General features: G+C 50.4%; 6 protein-coding genes across 6 annotated transcripts; 2 read left to right on the top strand and 4 right to left on the bottom strand.

Moving 5' to 3' along the window:
- Positions 1–906: 906 nt before the first annotated feature.
- On the bottom strand, positions 907–3,401 carry N7457_005845 (putative phosphoinositide-specific phospholipase C; the record flags this gene model as incomplete). Its single annotated transcript, XM_057176889.1, has 4 exons — positions 907–1,072; positions 1,462–2,062; positions 2,113–2,899; positions 2,994–3,401. 4 exons carry the CDS (start codon positions 3,399–3,401, stop codon positions 907–909), a joined length of 1,962 nt encoding a protein of 653 aa, XP_057031191.1.
- Positions 3,402–4,050: 649 nt separating this feature from the next.
- N7457_005846 (glutathione S-transferase family protein) lies at positions 4,051–4,903 on the top strand (the record flags this gene model as incomplete). The annotated part of the gene is made up of 2 exons (XM_057176890.1): positions 4,051–4,102; positions 4,167–4,903. 2 exons carry the CDS (start codon positions 4,051–4,053, stop codon positions 4,901–4,903), a joined length of 789 nt encoding a protein of 262 aa, XP_057031192.1.
- A 289-nt stretch (positions 4,904–5,192) lies between these two features.
- Positions 5,193–5,974, bottom strand: N7457_005847 (mitochondrial 54S ribosomal protein mL54; the record flags this gene model as incomplete). Its single annotated transcript, XM_057176891.1, has 2 exons — positions 5,193–5,443; positions 5,494–5,974. The coding sequence occupies 2 exons, from the start codon at positions 5,972–5,974 to the stop codon at positions 5,193–5,195; spliced, it is 732 nt and encodes a 243-aa protein (XP_057031193.1).
- Positions 5,975–6,731: 757 nt separating this feature from the next.
- N7457_005848 (NAD-dependent epimerase/dehydratase family protein) lies at positions 6,732–8,042 on the bottom strand (the record flags this gene model as incomplete). The annotated part of the gene is made up of 1 exon (XM_057176892.1): positions 6,732–8,042. The coding sequence occupies one exon, from the start codon at positions 8,040–8,042 to the stop codon at positions 6,732–6,734; it is 1,311 nt and encodes a 436-aa protein (XP_057031194.1).
- Positions 8,043–8,729: 687 nt separating this feature from the next.
- N7457_005849 (spherulation-specific family 4 protein) lies at positions 8,730–10,137 on the top strand (the record flags this gene model as incomplete). The annotated part of the gene is made up of 3 exons (XM_057176893.1): positions 8,730–8,950; positions 9,156–9,513; positions 9,817–10,137. The coding sequence occupies 3 exons, from the start codon at positions 8,730–8,732 to the stop codon at positions 10,135–10,137; spliced, it is 900 nt and encodes a 299-aa protein (XP_057031195.1).
- A 4,358-nt stretch (positions 10,138–14,495) lies between these two features.
- On the bottom strand, positions 14,496–15,458 carry N7457_005850 (endo alpha-1,4 polygalactosaminidase; the record flags this gene model as incomplete). The annotated part of the gene is made up of 1 exon (XM_057176894.1): positions 14,496–15,458. The coding sequence occupies one exon, from the start codon at positions 15,456–15,458 to the stop codon at positions 14,496–14,498; it is 963 nt and encodes a 320-aa protein (XP_057031196.1).
- Positions 15,459–16,924: the final 1,466 nt, after the last annotated feature.

Below are 16,924 nucleotides of genomic sequence, written 5' to 3' on the forward strand. Positions count from 1 at the left end.
GCTCCGTTCTCCGTACCGAGATGTATACAAATCACTAGAGCCAGACCTACCAGTCTTACCCTTGTCTTTCCATCCCTCTTTGTCTCACGCCTCCCATTGTCCATGTCATCTATGCCATTTGCCATTTTGCTTTTTATGATCTCACAATATGCAGGGCGAGACCACCCCAAACACGAGCTTGAGTCCCCAATACCCACTCACCACTTGCGCCTTTTCCATCCAACTCTGTCAGATATGACGCTTTCCCCTTCAAACTAATGCGCGCCATCGGCGTCGTGCAGAATGCAGCTAGTAGCCGACTCTGTTCAAAAGTGACACAAGCACACATACATATGCACACCTCCTTTCAAGTACCAATGGAGCCTCCTGACTCAAAGAGAAGATCATCGGCCCAATCTCGTCCCTGCTTTTGAGTGCAGATCCCCACAATAACACGCAAGGCTAGCAGGGTTGCGTCAAATAACTGTTTTCTGCCACCTACGAAACCGTTACGTCGACTCTATAACTCTGCATGCAGCCTAGAGGAAATGAGTGTCAAATACCAAAAATCCCTCTGTGTAACGCCGCTGGATCCAATATGGGCGCTGACTCGCATGATTCTATCTCTCCATCGCGATCGCCAATCTGTCGTAGGACGCGTTTGGTCTGGACAGGCGTGTCACGAAACAGACCGTTGTACACAAAGATTTGTCACATTCGTCACATTTCTGCAGGCTTGGTTCCTGAGTAGCCCTGTACGACATGCTGCCCGAAGGCCCTGACAAACAGTTGGGTTTCGACGGAGCACTTCGTCCGGAGTCCTCCGTAGGGGGTTTGTTTGTGGCTCACAATTTATTGCATCACGCTATGGCTACCAAAACACACCTTCAGACAAACACATGCAATGCACCTGGATAACAAAGAAACCTAAACAAACTGCTTGGTGATATTCACCAGCAAAAACCCACCGGTCTTCTCGCCGGTGCAATCGTGGAGACGGAGAAGCCGATATCCCTCCCGCAGCCGGTCGAGTCGGATGCAAGCCCATGCAGCCAGGGAATCCCGACCGAATTCATCATCCTTGATCTTGAACCTGGATAAAAGCAGACTGGAGTCAGTGGCTTGCATGTGTAATTGGACGGCTTTTTTTTTCAGGGATAGTGTGCATGACAGTGGAGGGGTTGCCTAGAGCTTAGGGTGATAGGTCGCCCTAAGCCTCATCCCCTTGTGCATAGACTGCCCAAGAGGGCCGAGATAAGCAAGAAAGGCAATCCCGGTCATCGGGTGCGGGCTCATGCGGGTGGGTGCTTTTGACGGATATCACAATGCAGGCATAAACCCTGCATTGCGCATAAATCGGGGCGAGAGAGGGCAAATGCAGCAAGGGATGGGACTACGGGAGGCAGCAAAAGTACGAGGAATGTTACTCAATATAGCATCGATGCAAGGAAAATGGAGGGGGAAAAAGGGAAGATCACTGACCGTAGGAAACTCAGCTCTTCGATGATTCCCGTCACGGTCGGGAACTCCAATTTCTGGCCCTTAAAGTCCGGGTTTCGACCGGAGGAGCTTTTGGTGCATCGTCTGTAGCTGCTCTTTTCGTCGTCGGAGCTGGCGTCGTCGGGGGTTGGGGTGTTGTCGTCTCCCGGTTCTTCGACGTGTAGTTGGCAGTTGACGTAGGGTTTGAACCCCCGCTCGCTGGTGTCGCCTTCCGGGAGGGAGAGATCTTGTGCTGCAAATACCTCGATTAAGAGGGTCATGGTGCGTCGCTGGATTACATTGGTCGGATCATTACCGCTGCGGTAGCCGGAGGGCTTCAGTCGCCAGCCGTGAGTGCCGACGAACATCCCGTGGTTGAGCATCATGCCTTTGTCTAGGTTTTGCCAGTTCAACGCTACCAGCTGGGCGCCTCGTCGCCAGTAGAATGTCGGATCAAGGTTTGACGAGTTGACTCGGAAGGCGTACGGATAGATGCGCATTAGAGATACTCGGTTGTGTTCGAACAAGGCCTCGCGATGGGTGGCGTGGGCTTCACGCGCCGCTTTCTCGGAGAGCGAGAACACATGGACGGGGACCTTGGCCTCTGTTTGTCGGATTAGCATGTCTTCAAGGCTACACCATAGCGTGATATACCTGGCTGGTTGAAATGACGGAAAGTATACGCCCGAGTGTAAACAGCCAATCTGGCTAAAGCCTCGAGGATCTTCGATGGCTTCGCCTGTTGGCTGGAGGTTGTTTCAGCAGAGTTCTGCGGAGTGAGAGCAGAGTTCTGCGGCGTGAGAGCATCTCCTTCTGGCTTCCCGTCACCACACAGTGGAACACCTTTACTCTTAATCAGGATCTTTCGCTTCATATCAGCCAGCGACGGAAGCTTTTCCTCGTCCTCGGGAGGCTCAACGAGGAGACCTTTCCATGCCTCCAGCATAATGTCCACCATAGTCTGCTGCTGCTCCAAAGACGCATGGACCTCAAGACTGATCACTAGTGGGAGATCACTGGCAATGAAAGCACTGTCACGAATCGCATAGCAGATCTCACGGAACGTCGTTCCCTTGGTGAGAGTGTGTCCATGCAGAACACGTGGTTCAGGCTTCACAGGCAAGTGGCTTGTTGCAGCTTGTTCGTCCAGCTGTCGCGGCGGCGATCTGACGGATTTGCGACGCAGGACGCCATCGAGCTTGTTTCCCAATTTGGTCGTGACTGACTCTTTTGGTTCCTTGGGGACCTTTGGAGCTTTCTCCTGTGTAGTTCTCATGGCCTTAACCTTTTTCTTCAACTTGCTTCGTGTACCTTCCTTATCTTCTGCCTCGGATTCACTGCTGCTGCTGTCACTGCTCAGCTCGCTGTCGCTGGAGTTAGGACTGTCCAGTTCACCATCCCAGACATCGATCTCAACGGATCTACAGCCACGGAGAAGCACCTGTTGGGGTATGAGTAAGTTTTGAACTAGCACCACGAGGACCTCACAGCTTCGGCCCTAGATAGTAGGATCATTTTGAGCAGCCTCGACTCACAGATGTATAGGCACTCGCAGCAGCATCGCTGTACAGCTGGTTACCCGTCAAATAAGTGTTGTGACTCGAAGAGACGAAGTAATCCGAAAGAGGCGCAGAAAGATCCAAGCCATCTTCTAATTCCATCGCACACGAGTTGGCTTCTCTCATATAAGCGCGGAAGTTGTCCAAGTTGGCCAAAACATCGACCCCAGCTTCCCCAGGGGTCTTCTCAGTCTTGGGATCATGTTGAATCTCCTCGAGAAAGTAGCTTGTAGTCGGAGCCTTTACCCCAACCGTCTGATAGATCTTCTGAACATGAGCGTCCAAAGTCGGGTGGAATTTCTCCAGACTATGTATGTGCGTCTCGGGTGGCTCATGGAGGACCAGATGTTCCGTCTGGTCCACGAGAGTTTCGACTTGCTCCATGCTGTCGTGTTCTGTTTTCCCTGAAGAAGCGATGCCGGCACAGTAGGAGGGGTTAGCTTATTCGCAAAGGATCGCCGTTGCCCCGCTTCTTTCAGAGGCTGCGTCAGCTGTCAGATGTGAGCTCTGGGGCTTGAAGATGTATTTTAGATTGAATGCTCGTAGAAGTGATGATCTGGATTCCCAACGTTTTGAGGAGAAAATGCCAATGTGACCCGTGCGTCCACGAGACTCCCCACTGACAACGTGGCGCCTCTCCGTACACTTGCGGTGGAGAGATGAAGCGCAACTCGCCATCTTTGGTTTTTTGAGCGGACATAGGGTAAACAGTGATGCCTATATCACACACGCGTACGCGTACAAAGAAACCCCGATGTGACTTCGCCTCGCCCTAGGCTCGAAACTGACATCTAAACTAAGCTACTAACGCCAAATAGCCTCAAGCGCGATCTATTACCTGTCTTCCATTGGCTTTCTAGCTCTTGCTTGACCGGGGTTTAGCTGATAAATCAACTCCGAAGTCCGCTCCTTTTGCGAAGTAGAAGCAGATACTTAAAGGCCGAACTCATTCATTTGGACAAAGGCTTATTATATATTCAGAACAGAGATACAATCGCAACCGCTTCTACTTTCCAGTGTAATCAGAACAATAATGACTGAAACTGACCCTATCCATTTCTTCGATCTCTGGTCAAGCCTACCTGGTACGGATCAGACCCCCCCAATCTATATATCACCACAAACAACGCATACTAACCAGCCCACCAGGCCCAGGCAAATCATGGTCCCCTAACACCCTCCGCACCAGAATGGTGCTTAACTTCAAGGGAATCCCCTACACCCAGAGCTGGGTGTCATACCCAGACATTGCGCCTCTACTCAAAGCCCATGGCGTCCCCCCAGGCACCTCCAATACGCCCTACACACTACCGGCAATCAGCCACAAGGGAATCCCGGACGGCATGCTAATGGACTCCGAGCCGATTGCCATGTACATCGACAAACTGTACCCATCACCGCCGCTGTTCCCCTCCGGCGACGCAAGCTACGCGCTAGAGATCGCGGTGCTGAGATCGATCGCGATATTCGGGCAATGCACTGGACTGCTGATTACACCGAGGGTGCCGTCTGTATTGGATGAGCGTGGGCGGGAGTACTTTGTCCGGACGCGCTCGGAGCGGTTCGGGAAGCCGCTTTCTGAGGTTCGGCCTACGGACGAGGAGGGGTTGGGTGAGTTGTGGGAACTTTTGGAGAAGGAGAGTTTGCTGCTGGTTAAGATGTTGAAGGGGAAGGAAGGGAAGAAGGGACCGTTTTTGGAGGGTGAGAAGGCTGGGTATGCGGATATTATTCTGGCTTCGATGTTGGCGTTCTTGGATCGGTTTGATCGGGATATCTTTGAGAAGATCCTTGGTCTTGGGGATGGGGAGTTCAAGAGGTTTTATGAGGCTTGTTTGCCGTGGCTTGAAGGGCAGGGGGAGGAGAAGGAGTGGCCCATTCCCCAATAAGTTGTATCGTATATCCCACTTTGTGGTCGATAAGAGATGCTGGTGGCTACCGATATTCTGGATATGTGTGCGGTAGGCGTTGATCTGAGACAAGTATCATTTGATATATAGCACAATCGAAAAAAAAATCAAATCAAAAGGTAATAATACATCCCGGATGCCCCGAGGGGAGCCCGATCTATCCAATATTCAGCTCAATGCTGTGCTTCTGTGCGCATCCAAACCAGGCCCAATCAGAAAAGTACAATCGCTTCCACACGTGTTCCACTCGAATTGATATGGCACGAGTTTACAGACCACGCAAGAAGTTGGACTCCTTAATGGCCTTTCGTCTGGCGTTGCGTGCACTCCTGACAACTTCCTCGCGCTGCTCGAACCCAGAGGCGGCATCGGCCATAACATCTGTTGGAGTTCCGTCGCGGTTGTAGGAAGCAGGGGTGATATCGTGGGAGTGGTGGTGGGCCGGGACCTGAGCGGCGAGGGGACCGGTACGAGCAGCCAGCTTCTTCTCATAACGCTTTCGTTGCTTCTTGTTCAAGGCTGCGGCAGGGTCAGCAATGGGTTAACAACCGGGAAACGAGATATCTTACTGCTGGGGTCAACGCCGCCTTGTTGAGTCTTTGCATCCTTGGTGGCATCTCCCAAGAGATTCCATAGCCATTCTGGGTACTCGGAGTCTTCCTTGGCGAAGACATCCGGCTTGTTCTTGAAGTAGTTGAGTCCGTTCAATTTGGTACCGGCGGGGCAGCTGCTTGGTGGGCGGACGGCAGTGGGTTTTGTGGAAGCACCGGGGTTGACATCGGTGTGGACGCCTTCGGGAGTGCTCAAAGGCTGAGAAACGCCGGGGGTAGCGGAGGAGATGGCGGACGGGGTTGTGAGATCGCCAACAGTGGGCTGGCGGGGAGAGGATGGAGAAGGAGCGGCAGCCACAGGGGGGTTGCCACCGCTGCTGTAGGAACGGAATTGGCTGCGAACGAGAGGCAGCTGGCGCGCGCATGCGGAGGCCGTCCTGATCACAGGCTGCTGGTTGAGCCGGGTCAACATCGTCGTGCGGCAGCTTTTGCAAATCATTATGAAGGGATCAATGAGGGATGGCGGAAGGTGTTATGAGACGAGACAGAAATTTTGGATAGAGGACCCTGAACGAGAATAGACCCCAATCGCGTGGACGATGCAATAAGACAATCGCGTGGATAGAGCTGTCGCAGAAAACTGCGGCCATATTCGATGCCAAGGCGGAGACCAATCACGTGATCCACCATCAAGTATGGCGTTGGGCAGTTTCTTCCAACTCCCCGTCACAAGAAACCCTGGGTTCTTCATGGCTGAGACACTCGGCATTCTGCTCATTGATTCATAGAGCAGCCCAAACCCTCCGATCTCTCTCATGGTAGCATCCCATCCAAGGACTCATTATATTCGGATATCACGTGATCCTTCACCCATCGATTCGCTGCCTCAAGTGGCTTGTTTATCGTCCTATCCCCACATCACATCCACCTTATGGATTGCTTCTCAAGTGTCATTATTTATCGTTTACAAGTACAAATGGTACAATGAAAACTTTTTATCAATTCAAACTCAAAGAAAAGCGTGCAGTGGAGAAAACACTTTGTACACCCAATGCAGGACATGACAAGAGCTAGCGCAACATAATCACAAGTGATGCAACTCTACCCAATATGCTAATGCAAACAGACAAACAGAAACAGACAAACATTATACCGAAACACACGCTTTTGAAGCGTCCCTGGTCCGGTGGGGAGGTATCAAGAGCCGGCGAACAAGAATAACAAAACAACTGACAAAATTGACCAGCATTACAGTGCTATGAGGACAGACCACTGACTTCCAAGAAATTGCAGATATCCTGGCATGCATCCTTCAAGCTCTTCTCTGTCTTCCATTGAAGCTCTTCCGTCGACCGATCGACCACTGCAACGCAAGCTCCAACGTCACCCTCACGCCGGGGCGCAGCCCGTCGAGGAATGGGCCTCTCAATGACTGACTCCATGGTGCTGACCACATCCATCACTGAATTGCCCTTCCCGGTTCCGAGATTGAATGTGCGGAAGTTGTCTGTCAGCCTGCCCTCGTTTGCCGAACTCAGCGCAGCGATATGCCCGCGAGCCAGATCGCTAACGTGGATGAAGTCACGGACAGCAGTACCATCCTCGGTCTCCCAATCTGTACCGAACATCGAAAGCTCCGAATACTGGCCGGTCATGACCTTGACAACGACGGGGAGCAAGTTTGTCGGCGCCTGCCTTGGGTCTTCGCCCAACAGACCGGAGGAGTCGCAGCCGACGGGGTTGAAATAGCGGAGAGCAACAATGGTCCATTCAGGGTCCGATGCGGCCAAGTCGGCCAAGATGGTCTCACACATCCATTTTGTGCGTCCGTATGGGTTGGTGATTCCAGTACATCCCGGCTGCATGGATTGCTCCGAGCCTGCGTGGTCTGTGTACATCTCTTCCTTGTGAACGCAGAGTTCCTCCTTCAATGGAAGACCTGAAGTTGCGAGGGTTCCGTATACGGTGGCCGAAGACGAGAAGATGAATGTCTTGATGCCGAAGTCGCCAAGCGTTGTGGCAAAATCGACCAGGCCGCTCACGTTGTTGGAATAATATTTCAATGGCTTGCGGATGCTCTCCTCGACGGCCTTAAAAGCTGCAAAATGGATGACACCAGCGATTCTTGACTTGGGAGCTCCCCACAATGATGGCAGCCGGTACTCGTCGAGAAGGGGTTCAAGAGCTTTGGTGTCGCGATAATCGTGAGCATGCAATCGCAGTGATGGCATCTTGGTGCCATTCTCTTCGTGATGTTTTTTGGCCAAGAAGCTGATACGCTCGAAAACGTTTTCAAATGCATTGCTGAGATTGTCGATCACAATAACGTTATAGTCTGCCTTGAGCAGCTCAAGCGTGGTGTGGCTTCCAATAAAACCGAGGCCGCCAGTGACAAGAATGTGACTGTTTGAAGGGAGTCTGTCCAGCAGCTCATGCAGGTTGTCGAATGGGTCTCCAGCCTCTGTTGCGGGGGTATCCAAGGCCAGAGGAGACTCGACGGGACTATTTGTATCAGACCTTTGAGGGCTGTCGGACCTTGAAGAGGACCTCGATGTGAGTTCAATCATGGTAAAGAAGTCAACAATGAATGCCAGGTCAGGTATACGACTGCAGACAATGAACAACAGAGAATGATTTTATTATATGAGCCAGACTGGGACATCCTGAGCCACCAGTGGGCCTTTTACCAAGGTTTTATACAAAACAAGCGAGGTACCTGCGTTGCCTCACTCGGATTCTCCGTTTGAGTTCCTCCATTATGCCATCCCTGCTTGGCGAATGAGGCATCAGCACCGGCAAAAATGGAAAAAAAGAAACAAAAGGAACAAGCATAAGCGGAATAAAAAAAGAACAAAGCGAGCGTAATAAGGGGGCGAAGGCACGCCGAACCGGAACAGAAGCATCGGGCAGGATGCCCCTTGGTGGGCCAGACATGCGGCTGGACCTTGGGATATGACTCTGTACCTCCAGATGCCCTCAGTGCATCCACCTCAGCGGTACTCCAAAGCCTCAGCTGGAGCTAATGGAATAATCGAATTATTATTTTTTCTGGGTTTTCTACGTCTCATCCAAGACCCTTTCTGCATAGGGCCGAGGCCCCTCCTCAGACTAAGACTTTGCACTGGTGCAACTCGTTCCGATCCATTGGTTATGTATTAGCTTGCCACTGTTGTCCAGATGGCCATATGTAATGGTAGTGTCGTCGAATCCACTTTCTATTCCCTTCAACTGTTCTCTTTCCCCTGGAGCCCAACATGTCCGAAACCGAAAAACACGTGAGCAAGCGCGGGTGTCTTAAGTCGAAGCGCTCTCGTTTCATCTTGGCCATTGTTGTTCTCATTGTCATTATTGCTGCCGTTGTTCCCTCCGTTGTCGTCACCACGCGCAAAAAGAACAGCATGGGTCCGAAAGCGAAAGTCTTCGTTCCACTTTATGTGTACCCTGCTCCTGAGGCTTGGACGCCGCTGGAAGAAGTGTATGTCTAACCCTTTTCATCTCCTCTCCCCAGTCCTGCTTCCCAATTTCATTCTCCCCCGGCCGATAGCCCGCCACGCTCACAGTTGTGTCGCGCCGTTCAGGCGCCAGACCATCACATCACAATTTTTATTTGTTTTTTTTTATGAAAAATAAATAATTCAATAAAAAGTAAAATGATCTTGAACAGCTGCTAAACGCCACAGGATATCTGCCCACCCTGAGGTCAATTTTACCGTCGTAATCAATCCAGGAAATGGTCCTGGGCCTGACGCCCTCCCGGATGCCAATTACACCATGGCCATCCCTAAGCTCACAGCTTACGAAAATGTGCGTCTCCTGGGGTATGTGTATACCTCATACGGCAAACGGGATGTCTCTGCTGTGCGAAAGGATATCCAAACCTATGCCGACTGGCCCACCAATTCCTCCAACCCCAACCTAGCAGTTCGCGGAATCTTCTTCGATGAAACCCCCCAGCAATATGAGGCTCAAACCTTCACGTATTTGGAAGGACTGACAGACTTTGTCAAAGATCTTGAAGGCCTTGGTCCTGATCCATTTGTGAGTGAGAATTTCCTCTGACACTCGGTTTGGTTACTTTACCATTCACTGCCCATACCACACCCCTGTCTCACATCTTCGTTCGTCGAGGCATAATTATGGTTCTTTATTATGTTTGGTCCTCTTTTGCGTTTTTGGTTCCCCTGGTCCATTCATCCCCCATCCGTTTTCAGAACTACACTATGCCTTTATTGATTCCGTTCCCTCCTCCCCATCCTCCCCCGGTCAGCCTGCACTTCATATATCCGTTTCCCCTTCTGGGATATATAGGCGAAGTCCATGGTACTAACGAAGCACTATCAGGTTGTCCATAACCCGGGCGCTGTCCCGGATTCTCGGTACTTGGCAACGGCTGATTCCACCGTTGTGTTCGAAGCTGCCTACACCACTTTCCAGGAACGGCAGGGCGCCAAGTTGTTTACAAGTATTGCCGATAGTGATCGCAGCCAACTTTGCGCTATTGTTCACTCCGTGCCTGAAGCTATCGAGGGCAAATCGCTCCGCAGCCTCGTCAAGGAGGTGCGCAAGGTTGCTGATGAGGTGTACATCACCCATCTCGACACAGACTATTATGCCTCCTTCGGGTCTAAATGGACTGAGTTTGTTGATTTGATGGCAGCCTGATCTTGAATATTTTTTCTCTTTTGGATTTTTGGATTACAAAATACTTGTTTTCGGGTTGATACGCTCCAGTGAGGCAATGGGGTCAAGTATGCACATCTTGCTTTTAGCAAAGCTAGCAAGTTTTGGGTCTTTTGGTTTTTAATGAGTCAACGAATTGCTAATTTTCTCGTACATTTTTTACTTTCACTTGATTTTTACGATCTGTGGCAAGGCTCTGGAAAGAAAAAAAAATCTCTCTCACATCCCTGTCGTCTCAACGCAACCGGTCTTTCACTACTCCGTAAGATGAGCTATACTTCTTAGGTGGAGTGGAGAGGAAAGACTCGTATTGCGGTAATTTGCAACTGTTTCTGGGTTTTGTACTTTTGCTTTTCGTCTTCTCCAATGCCAAGAAGTCGATACGCCGATACATACGGCGGAATGGCACTAAGAACTCAAGGTGCAACTATACCCACCACTCACAGAGAACCTGTCAATTGGAACGTGTGGCGAGGGGAAATCGAATGGCTCGCAGAGCGTGGTCTATTTCTAGGACTAGAACGAGCGGGTTTGTCGTGGGACATGCACTGGATACGAGGCATACACTAAACGTGGCGCGACCAGACCTAGTGTTGACATGACTTCCAAGTGGTCTTTTTTTAGCCCAAGCGTTGAGACGGTATCAAAATGCCATTTCTTTCCAAGATCAGACCTTCCTTTCCTGGATCGCGACCTGAGCCAGCATTCTTTGGGATGTCTCTGAGTTAGCGGTCCTCCGATCGATTCCATGAAACATGCAGATAGCGCCCTGTACGCATACAGCCAATGTCGTCGCAGAGCTGGCAGGTATCCCGAAATAACCCTGCAAGTCTGGCACTGGGCAGTCTTGGCGAGGCATATCCTCAGCCACTGTTTCGGTACACGGTGGGCTTCATCCTTGAATTTGAGATTGGGCATGGTGCGGAGTCCTCAACTGGAACATCTTGAGACAGAAGTGGGGGATGTGATACTTGGCTGCAAGCGTAGATAAAGTATATTGTACGTCGGAGAAAGTAGAAAATGAACAACTAATGAAACAGCAATGTGGGACATGACACATGAACAACAGATTTCGGATGTTAGCACTCAGCATTGGCGCAGGTCATCGGTACGTCCACCATCCGAACCCAGATGCCTATGATACAACGCTGCATTGGAACAGGAACAATGGATGCATGTCCAACGTGGTCTAACTGAAGCTAGCAAGTTACGAACTCGACCTGTCCTATTCCAACCGCGGTCATATTTCAGGAACCAGGCCGAGGTCGGACGTTGTTGCACCAAGACATGACGCACAGCTAGCGAATTCGAAGCTTTCACCATTTCCCACCTTCCAGCCCCTGGCGTAATGCGAGCGATCCTGATGACTACTGTCGCGGGCAATATTGGTCTTTTGTCCGGAGATGAGATAGCATGCATGATATGCCGCTGAGGAAAAAAGACCAGGCTGATCCTTGGCAGTTTGATGCAACATGCATGTTGTAGAAGTATCCTACATCTCCAATCCTTGTTCTTCAACCTTGAAGGTACTATCTATCACTTAGATCGCACCCCTGATGTTGACCGCCGGTGGCGGAAGCCACTACCTCGTGGCATGGCCGGGTAGTTCGGGACAAACAGGACAGCGACCACGGAGTACTCCGTATGCATGGCTGAAAGGATTGTCGATCTATCTCTTAGATACAGGTTAGTATTGGGTAGCTGCAATGAACTAGTTGTATGCTGTAAGCCCATAAATTGGAACTATCCGTCAATATTATCTTACTCGGACATGGCTTTACTCTATCGAGCTTAAACTAGACGATCATAACTACTTCCAGACGACGAGCTAGTCGATCAATAGTGCAAAGTACAATTATGAAGGCGCTATTTGCACAAAAGCCCAGAGATCGGCATTGTGAGAAATAACAAAGGCACTCGCGAGGGAATGGCTGCACTTCGGAACCTGCAGGGGTGGACACGTCGAGATCTGAATTTTCGGCGAACGGGTTTCGCCTCGCGTGCATTCAAGTTCGATGAGTTCGCATGTTCGCTTCGCCCTGCAGTTTTTTGCAAAGCCACCGTCCCAACTCGGATAATCGAATCGAGGGTGTTGACTTTCCCTGCAGTCAACCACGGAACCTTGAAATGGGAGACGGCGGAGAAATGCTCGCTTAGGATGGCCGGTGCCAAGAGTTGACTATTTCCTCGTGAAAACACCTCATTTTTCTAGCTTCGGGGGCTAGTTTCCCTTCTCTCTGAGTACTCCGTACTCCGTTCAGAGATTTATGTCTAGAGACTAGTACTCCAGGCAAACCCAGTGGATGGCACTTCTACCCGAGGATCCGTTGCCACACAACCCATAGGTTCGCGAGGGGAAACGAGGGTAGATCCGCCCGGGAGAACCACTCGGGCAGCCGATCTTAGTGCCCCATTCCCCTTGGTTGCTTTTTTTTTGTGACCCGGGCAGCATAGCTTGTTTGGGGAAAGTGGGTATAGCAAACTTTGAGGACGGGGATCCAAAAGCAGGGGCAAAAAAAAAGAAAAAGCGAAGAGACTGCAGAAGACCATGCTACCAGCCACTCCGGAGTTATCGTCGACCTAGAATTTCCCATCCTCACCGGTCATTGTATTCAGATCGGCTGCGAGACATTGTACTTCTTTTCATGCAACGCTACTGTGTCGAATTGGGGTTGAGACTAAACCAAATCAGCCTCTAGACTCTGGCCCATTGAGTTCTCGGTAAGAATAGACCGGTGTCGCAGACTTATCTTGGCTCACTGCGTGCGATTTCAGAATTCAGCCCGGCATTTCTGTAAGGGCGATGGGGGAACCGAATACATACCCCCAATATTAGGATTTCTGACATGTCAACTCCATTCTCAACAGGTCAATGGCGGAAAATACACTCTGAGATTACATATATACAGGTACATACCCGGATACCTGACAGAGAGCTGAAAATTACAAATTCAATACCCGTCTCTTGCCCCGGTACCTGGAAATGGAATTGAAACAAGGCTGAAAATTACAGGGAACCATGGAAGGTCTACCCGCCAAACACATGGCGAATCGAAAATTACGGGTTCAAACAAGATTCGAACCTCTCGAACTTGCCCAATCAGGAACCAGCAAAGCTTCGATCTAGAGGCCAATGCATCTGCCAAGATGGGCCAAGACGGACGGACACTGTTCTATATGTAACAGATTTTCCTCTGTCTCTCATCCCCGCTCAACGCACTAGAAATGCGGCTCATGCCGTCGAGATCGTCGTGGTAAATGCTCTGTTTTATGGCAAAGAAGGAAATTTTCTCATTCTTGGGTGGCAACATAGCAATCGGCAAGGATAATGTCCGGTTTGGCTGGTGGTACCTAGGTAAACAAACCTCAGCCCCTGCCAGCCCTACAAAGCGACTAGCCACATGGGGTTCAACTTTAGAAAGATATTTGGAATAAAAATACCAGGAGCGGGAAAACAAAAGAGCTATTGCCGGATGCCTGAATCGGCGCAAAACCCGAGACTTGATACGCATTTACTCCGGATACGGAGCAGTGGCCGCACACCCATTTTCCAGTCTCCCCAGCCTTGCGAGAAAATATTCCGGACACGCGGAAATTTCGGAGAATTGGACCAAGCACTAGTGGCAGGTTACAGCCACCGTGCTCAATAAGCAGTGGTGATGAGAAGGCGCTAGAAACACGAGAACTTTGAGCCGACGATGGCGCGGTTTGATGGCTCTTTTGTGAATGTGTTCATCATTTAGGCTGGCAATAGTGCCAGCACCAAGGCTAATAGTATGGAGTCTATGACTGCTTAGGTGTTGAGTTTACTGTAAACCCTGGGACCCAAAGATGCTGGCTGACTTGAAAGCCTAACCTTGTTCAATCCAGGCAGAAAATGGCGATGATGTGATGGGCGTGCTGGTGTTTCCAAGCAAGGCGCTTTTAGTCTCCCCTTCGTTGGACTTGGGGTTGCTTGTTCCGTGGTTCTCTTGTTATTGTCTCATCAATTGAAGGCAATGGTAGCCGAATGGGACATTTTTGACGACGTGGATGAATGGGACGCGGAGGGAAGTTGCTTGTGTGCAAAGGTGTCAAGTGTTGACGATGACAGAGTGCAGCTGCATTTCAGGGGTCATGGGATATCTAAGCGTCATGCACTTCGTAGCGACTTGCCCATTTACTTGTTCAATCGGCTCCCACTTGTTCGATCAACTCGTACCTGCTCAATTAGCGCTGATACTTCGGAGAGGGAAGAAGCCTTGAAGGATGGACCAAAAGTAAATCTCATTATTTATACATGCAGTGCAAATTTCCAATTAGACAGGGTCGCGCTCGTTCTAAGCACAAATTTCAAAACATCAAGGGCAATATTGGACCCAATTGTCCAAATCCATGTTTTTGATGACCGTCGAGAAGTTCCCGGACTTGTAAGCAGTGCAAGCTGAGTTCGCCTGCTTGGTCGACACAGACTTGTTGTCGTTGGTATTATCACCCTTGGGGTACTCGATCTGGAAGACAGGCTTGTCGGCATCGATGAAAGGCTCGTATGTATCACACTCATCATACTGAGCACACTGCTCATTGACACACCACTGCATGTTATCAATAACAGAGGAAATAATAGCAGCGCTGTTCTTCAATCCAACCGAGAGACCTCGCTTGTGAGCCTGCCGAGCCAGCCAGTTGACGTAGTCAGTAGCATCATCCTCAGTGAGACCGAGTCCATTCTCATTATCATATCCATCGGTGTTATCAGGATCGACACCGTCGCAGCCCTTTTCCACCGCGACATCAAGACGCTCCTGCATGATCTTGCGCACGTTGCTAGACTTGACATTCAGCCATTTCTCGCCGGCCCATCCTTCGAGGTCCTTGCCGAGATCGGCTTTGTCGAAGTCGTCGGCGTCGTCGCGCCAGTCCTCGTACGAGCCAGCGGAGAAGTAGCAGATGACTTTGCGACCCTCGGCTTGAAGGTCGGCGATGAAGGCTTTAGTGTTGTCGAAGAGATCGATGTCGTAGACTGGCGCGTCTACCGAGGTGATGACTTTATCGGTCTTCAGGACGATCTGCCATTTAGTGCCAACGGCAGGCTGCCATTTCACGGTTGTGTTGGTGGGGGTGGTTGGAGTGGTTGGAGTGGTTGTGTTTGTACCGCCACTTCCGGTTTCGTTGTCATTATCATCGTCTCCGCTGCCTTTGAGGCCGATTCCCAGTCCGGCACCTAGACCGACACCTAATCCAATGACCACCAGAGCGATAGTTCCCAAGACAAGGACCTTCTTCTTAGTGGACCAGGCCCACCAGCCAGATTTTGCGCTCATGGGGGTAGATTGGAGAGAGAGACAATAGCGGGGGAAGAGTTTAGTGGCTTGTTTGTAATATAGTGGTGAGATCAAGCGTAGTCTCTGTGGGATATTTTGCTTCTAAGGGGGGGTATGGGCACGAAAGAGAAAAGAAAAACGAAAAACGAGAGACGTAAAGATCAGCAGGCACTAGATCGGGAGATTGGCATCTTTAAGCTCAAACCGACAGGGTCCAGATTGAGCGCCAGACGGGGCTGGGGCGTGGGGATCCCCTCGGGTACTCCGTACAGCAGAACTGGATGTCACCCTAGGAAAAGCAAAGTTCAGCTAGAAAACGCCTTGTCTATGTCCCGAGTAGACTTGAAAGAGCAAGGTGGAACATAGACCAAAGTCGCAGGGGAAAATGAGGAAGCCTGGATGCCAAGCACAGCCACTTGGGACTACAATTTCGGGGCCACTGCCATTAGGCGAAAATAAGGTGGTGGAACCACTGTTGATCCTGTTGGAATGTGATCGGAGCCGATCTCGATATTCGCAATCCGATGTTATATCCGTTCCCAATACCGATGCTGTTGGGTAGGCAATGGCTACTCCGTACAAAGTGCAAATGAAAGAAATCGCGTGACATGGGGCAGCCACAACAGCTCAGGGGGCCAGTCGGATTTCAAATCGCCAGGGACAATATGGCCAACAAAACATGCGACGGCGGTTCCTAGTATGCAGTAGAGCCACCGTAGGCTACTTTGTCGCCCAAAATAGACACAAGGCTCCGGCAAATCTCCTTTCGCTCAACGGATGACTATACCATGTTCGGGCTTGGCTACCGCGAACGGCCGACATACCGTGAGCTTAGGGCGAACAAACTACTATGAAGCTTTTGAATGGTCATCTGGCGTCCATCGTGACCCAACAGTAACCCCCCGAAGAGAAATTCATGACAATGTCAGGATACCATAACGAAGCGAATTTTCTGATCTGGAACATTGCCAATAATCCGAGGGAAAGATGCATGCGCTGGCAAGCGTCTTAGCCTTAGGTGTCTAGAATCGCAAAATCGAGTCCGATTTAGCCGTCACAACCATGGGTACGGGGTGTATTTTACATGGATATATCTGGTAATATTACCGTAACCCGAGAAAGGTCCTGTTTTTGCAAACAACCCGAGAAACCTCGCAAAGACGGCGCGGTATTGCGCTAGCCCTAACTAATTGGGCCTCCGAAGGCTGAATCAGGTCGAGTTCTTGATGATCAGTCGATTTAAAAATCAGTCCGTGCGAATCACCGGCTGTTCGGGTGAGAGGATTATCACTGCTGAGTTGTCCGCCCCTGGTCGAAGACAGGGATATCTGTCATCTGATGTTTTGAAAACTTCGCTTGAATGATGCTTATGTGCAGCAAGAGTTCAATGTCGACATTCGGATTTAAAATCGACACGCTAAATGTCACTACAGAATGTGACTCCGTACGGAGTACCATTTCAATCA

This window comes from Penicillium paradoxum (assembly GCF_028828445.1).
Source record: "Penicillium paradoxum strain IBT 22861 chromosome Unknown utg000005l_segment0_segment0, whole genome shotgun sequence".
Lineage (NCBI taxonomy): Eukaryota > Fungi > Ascomycota > Eurotiomycetes > Eurotiales > Aspergillaceae > Penicillium > Penicillium paradoxum.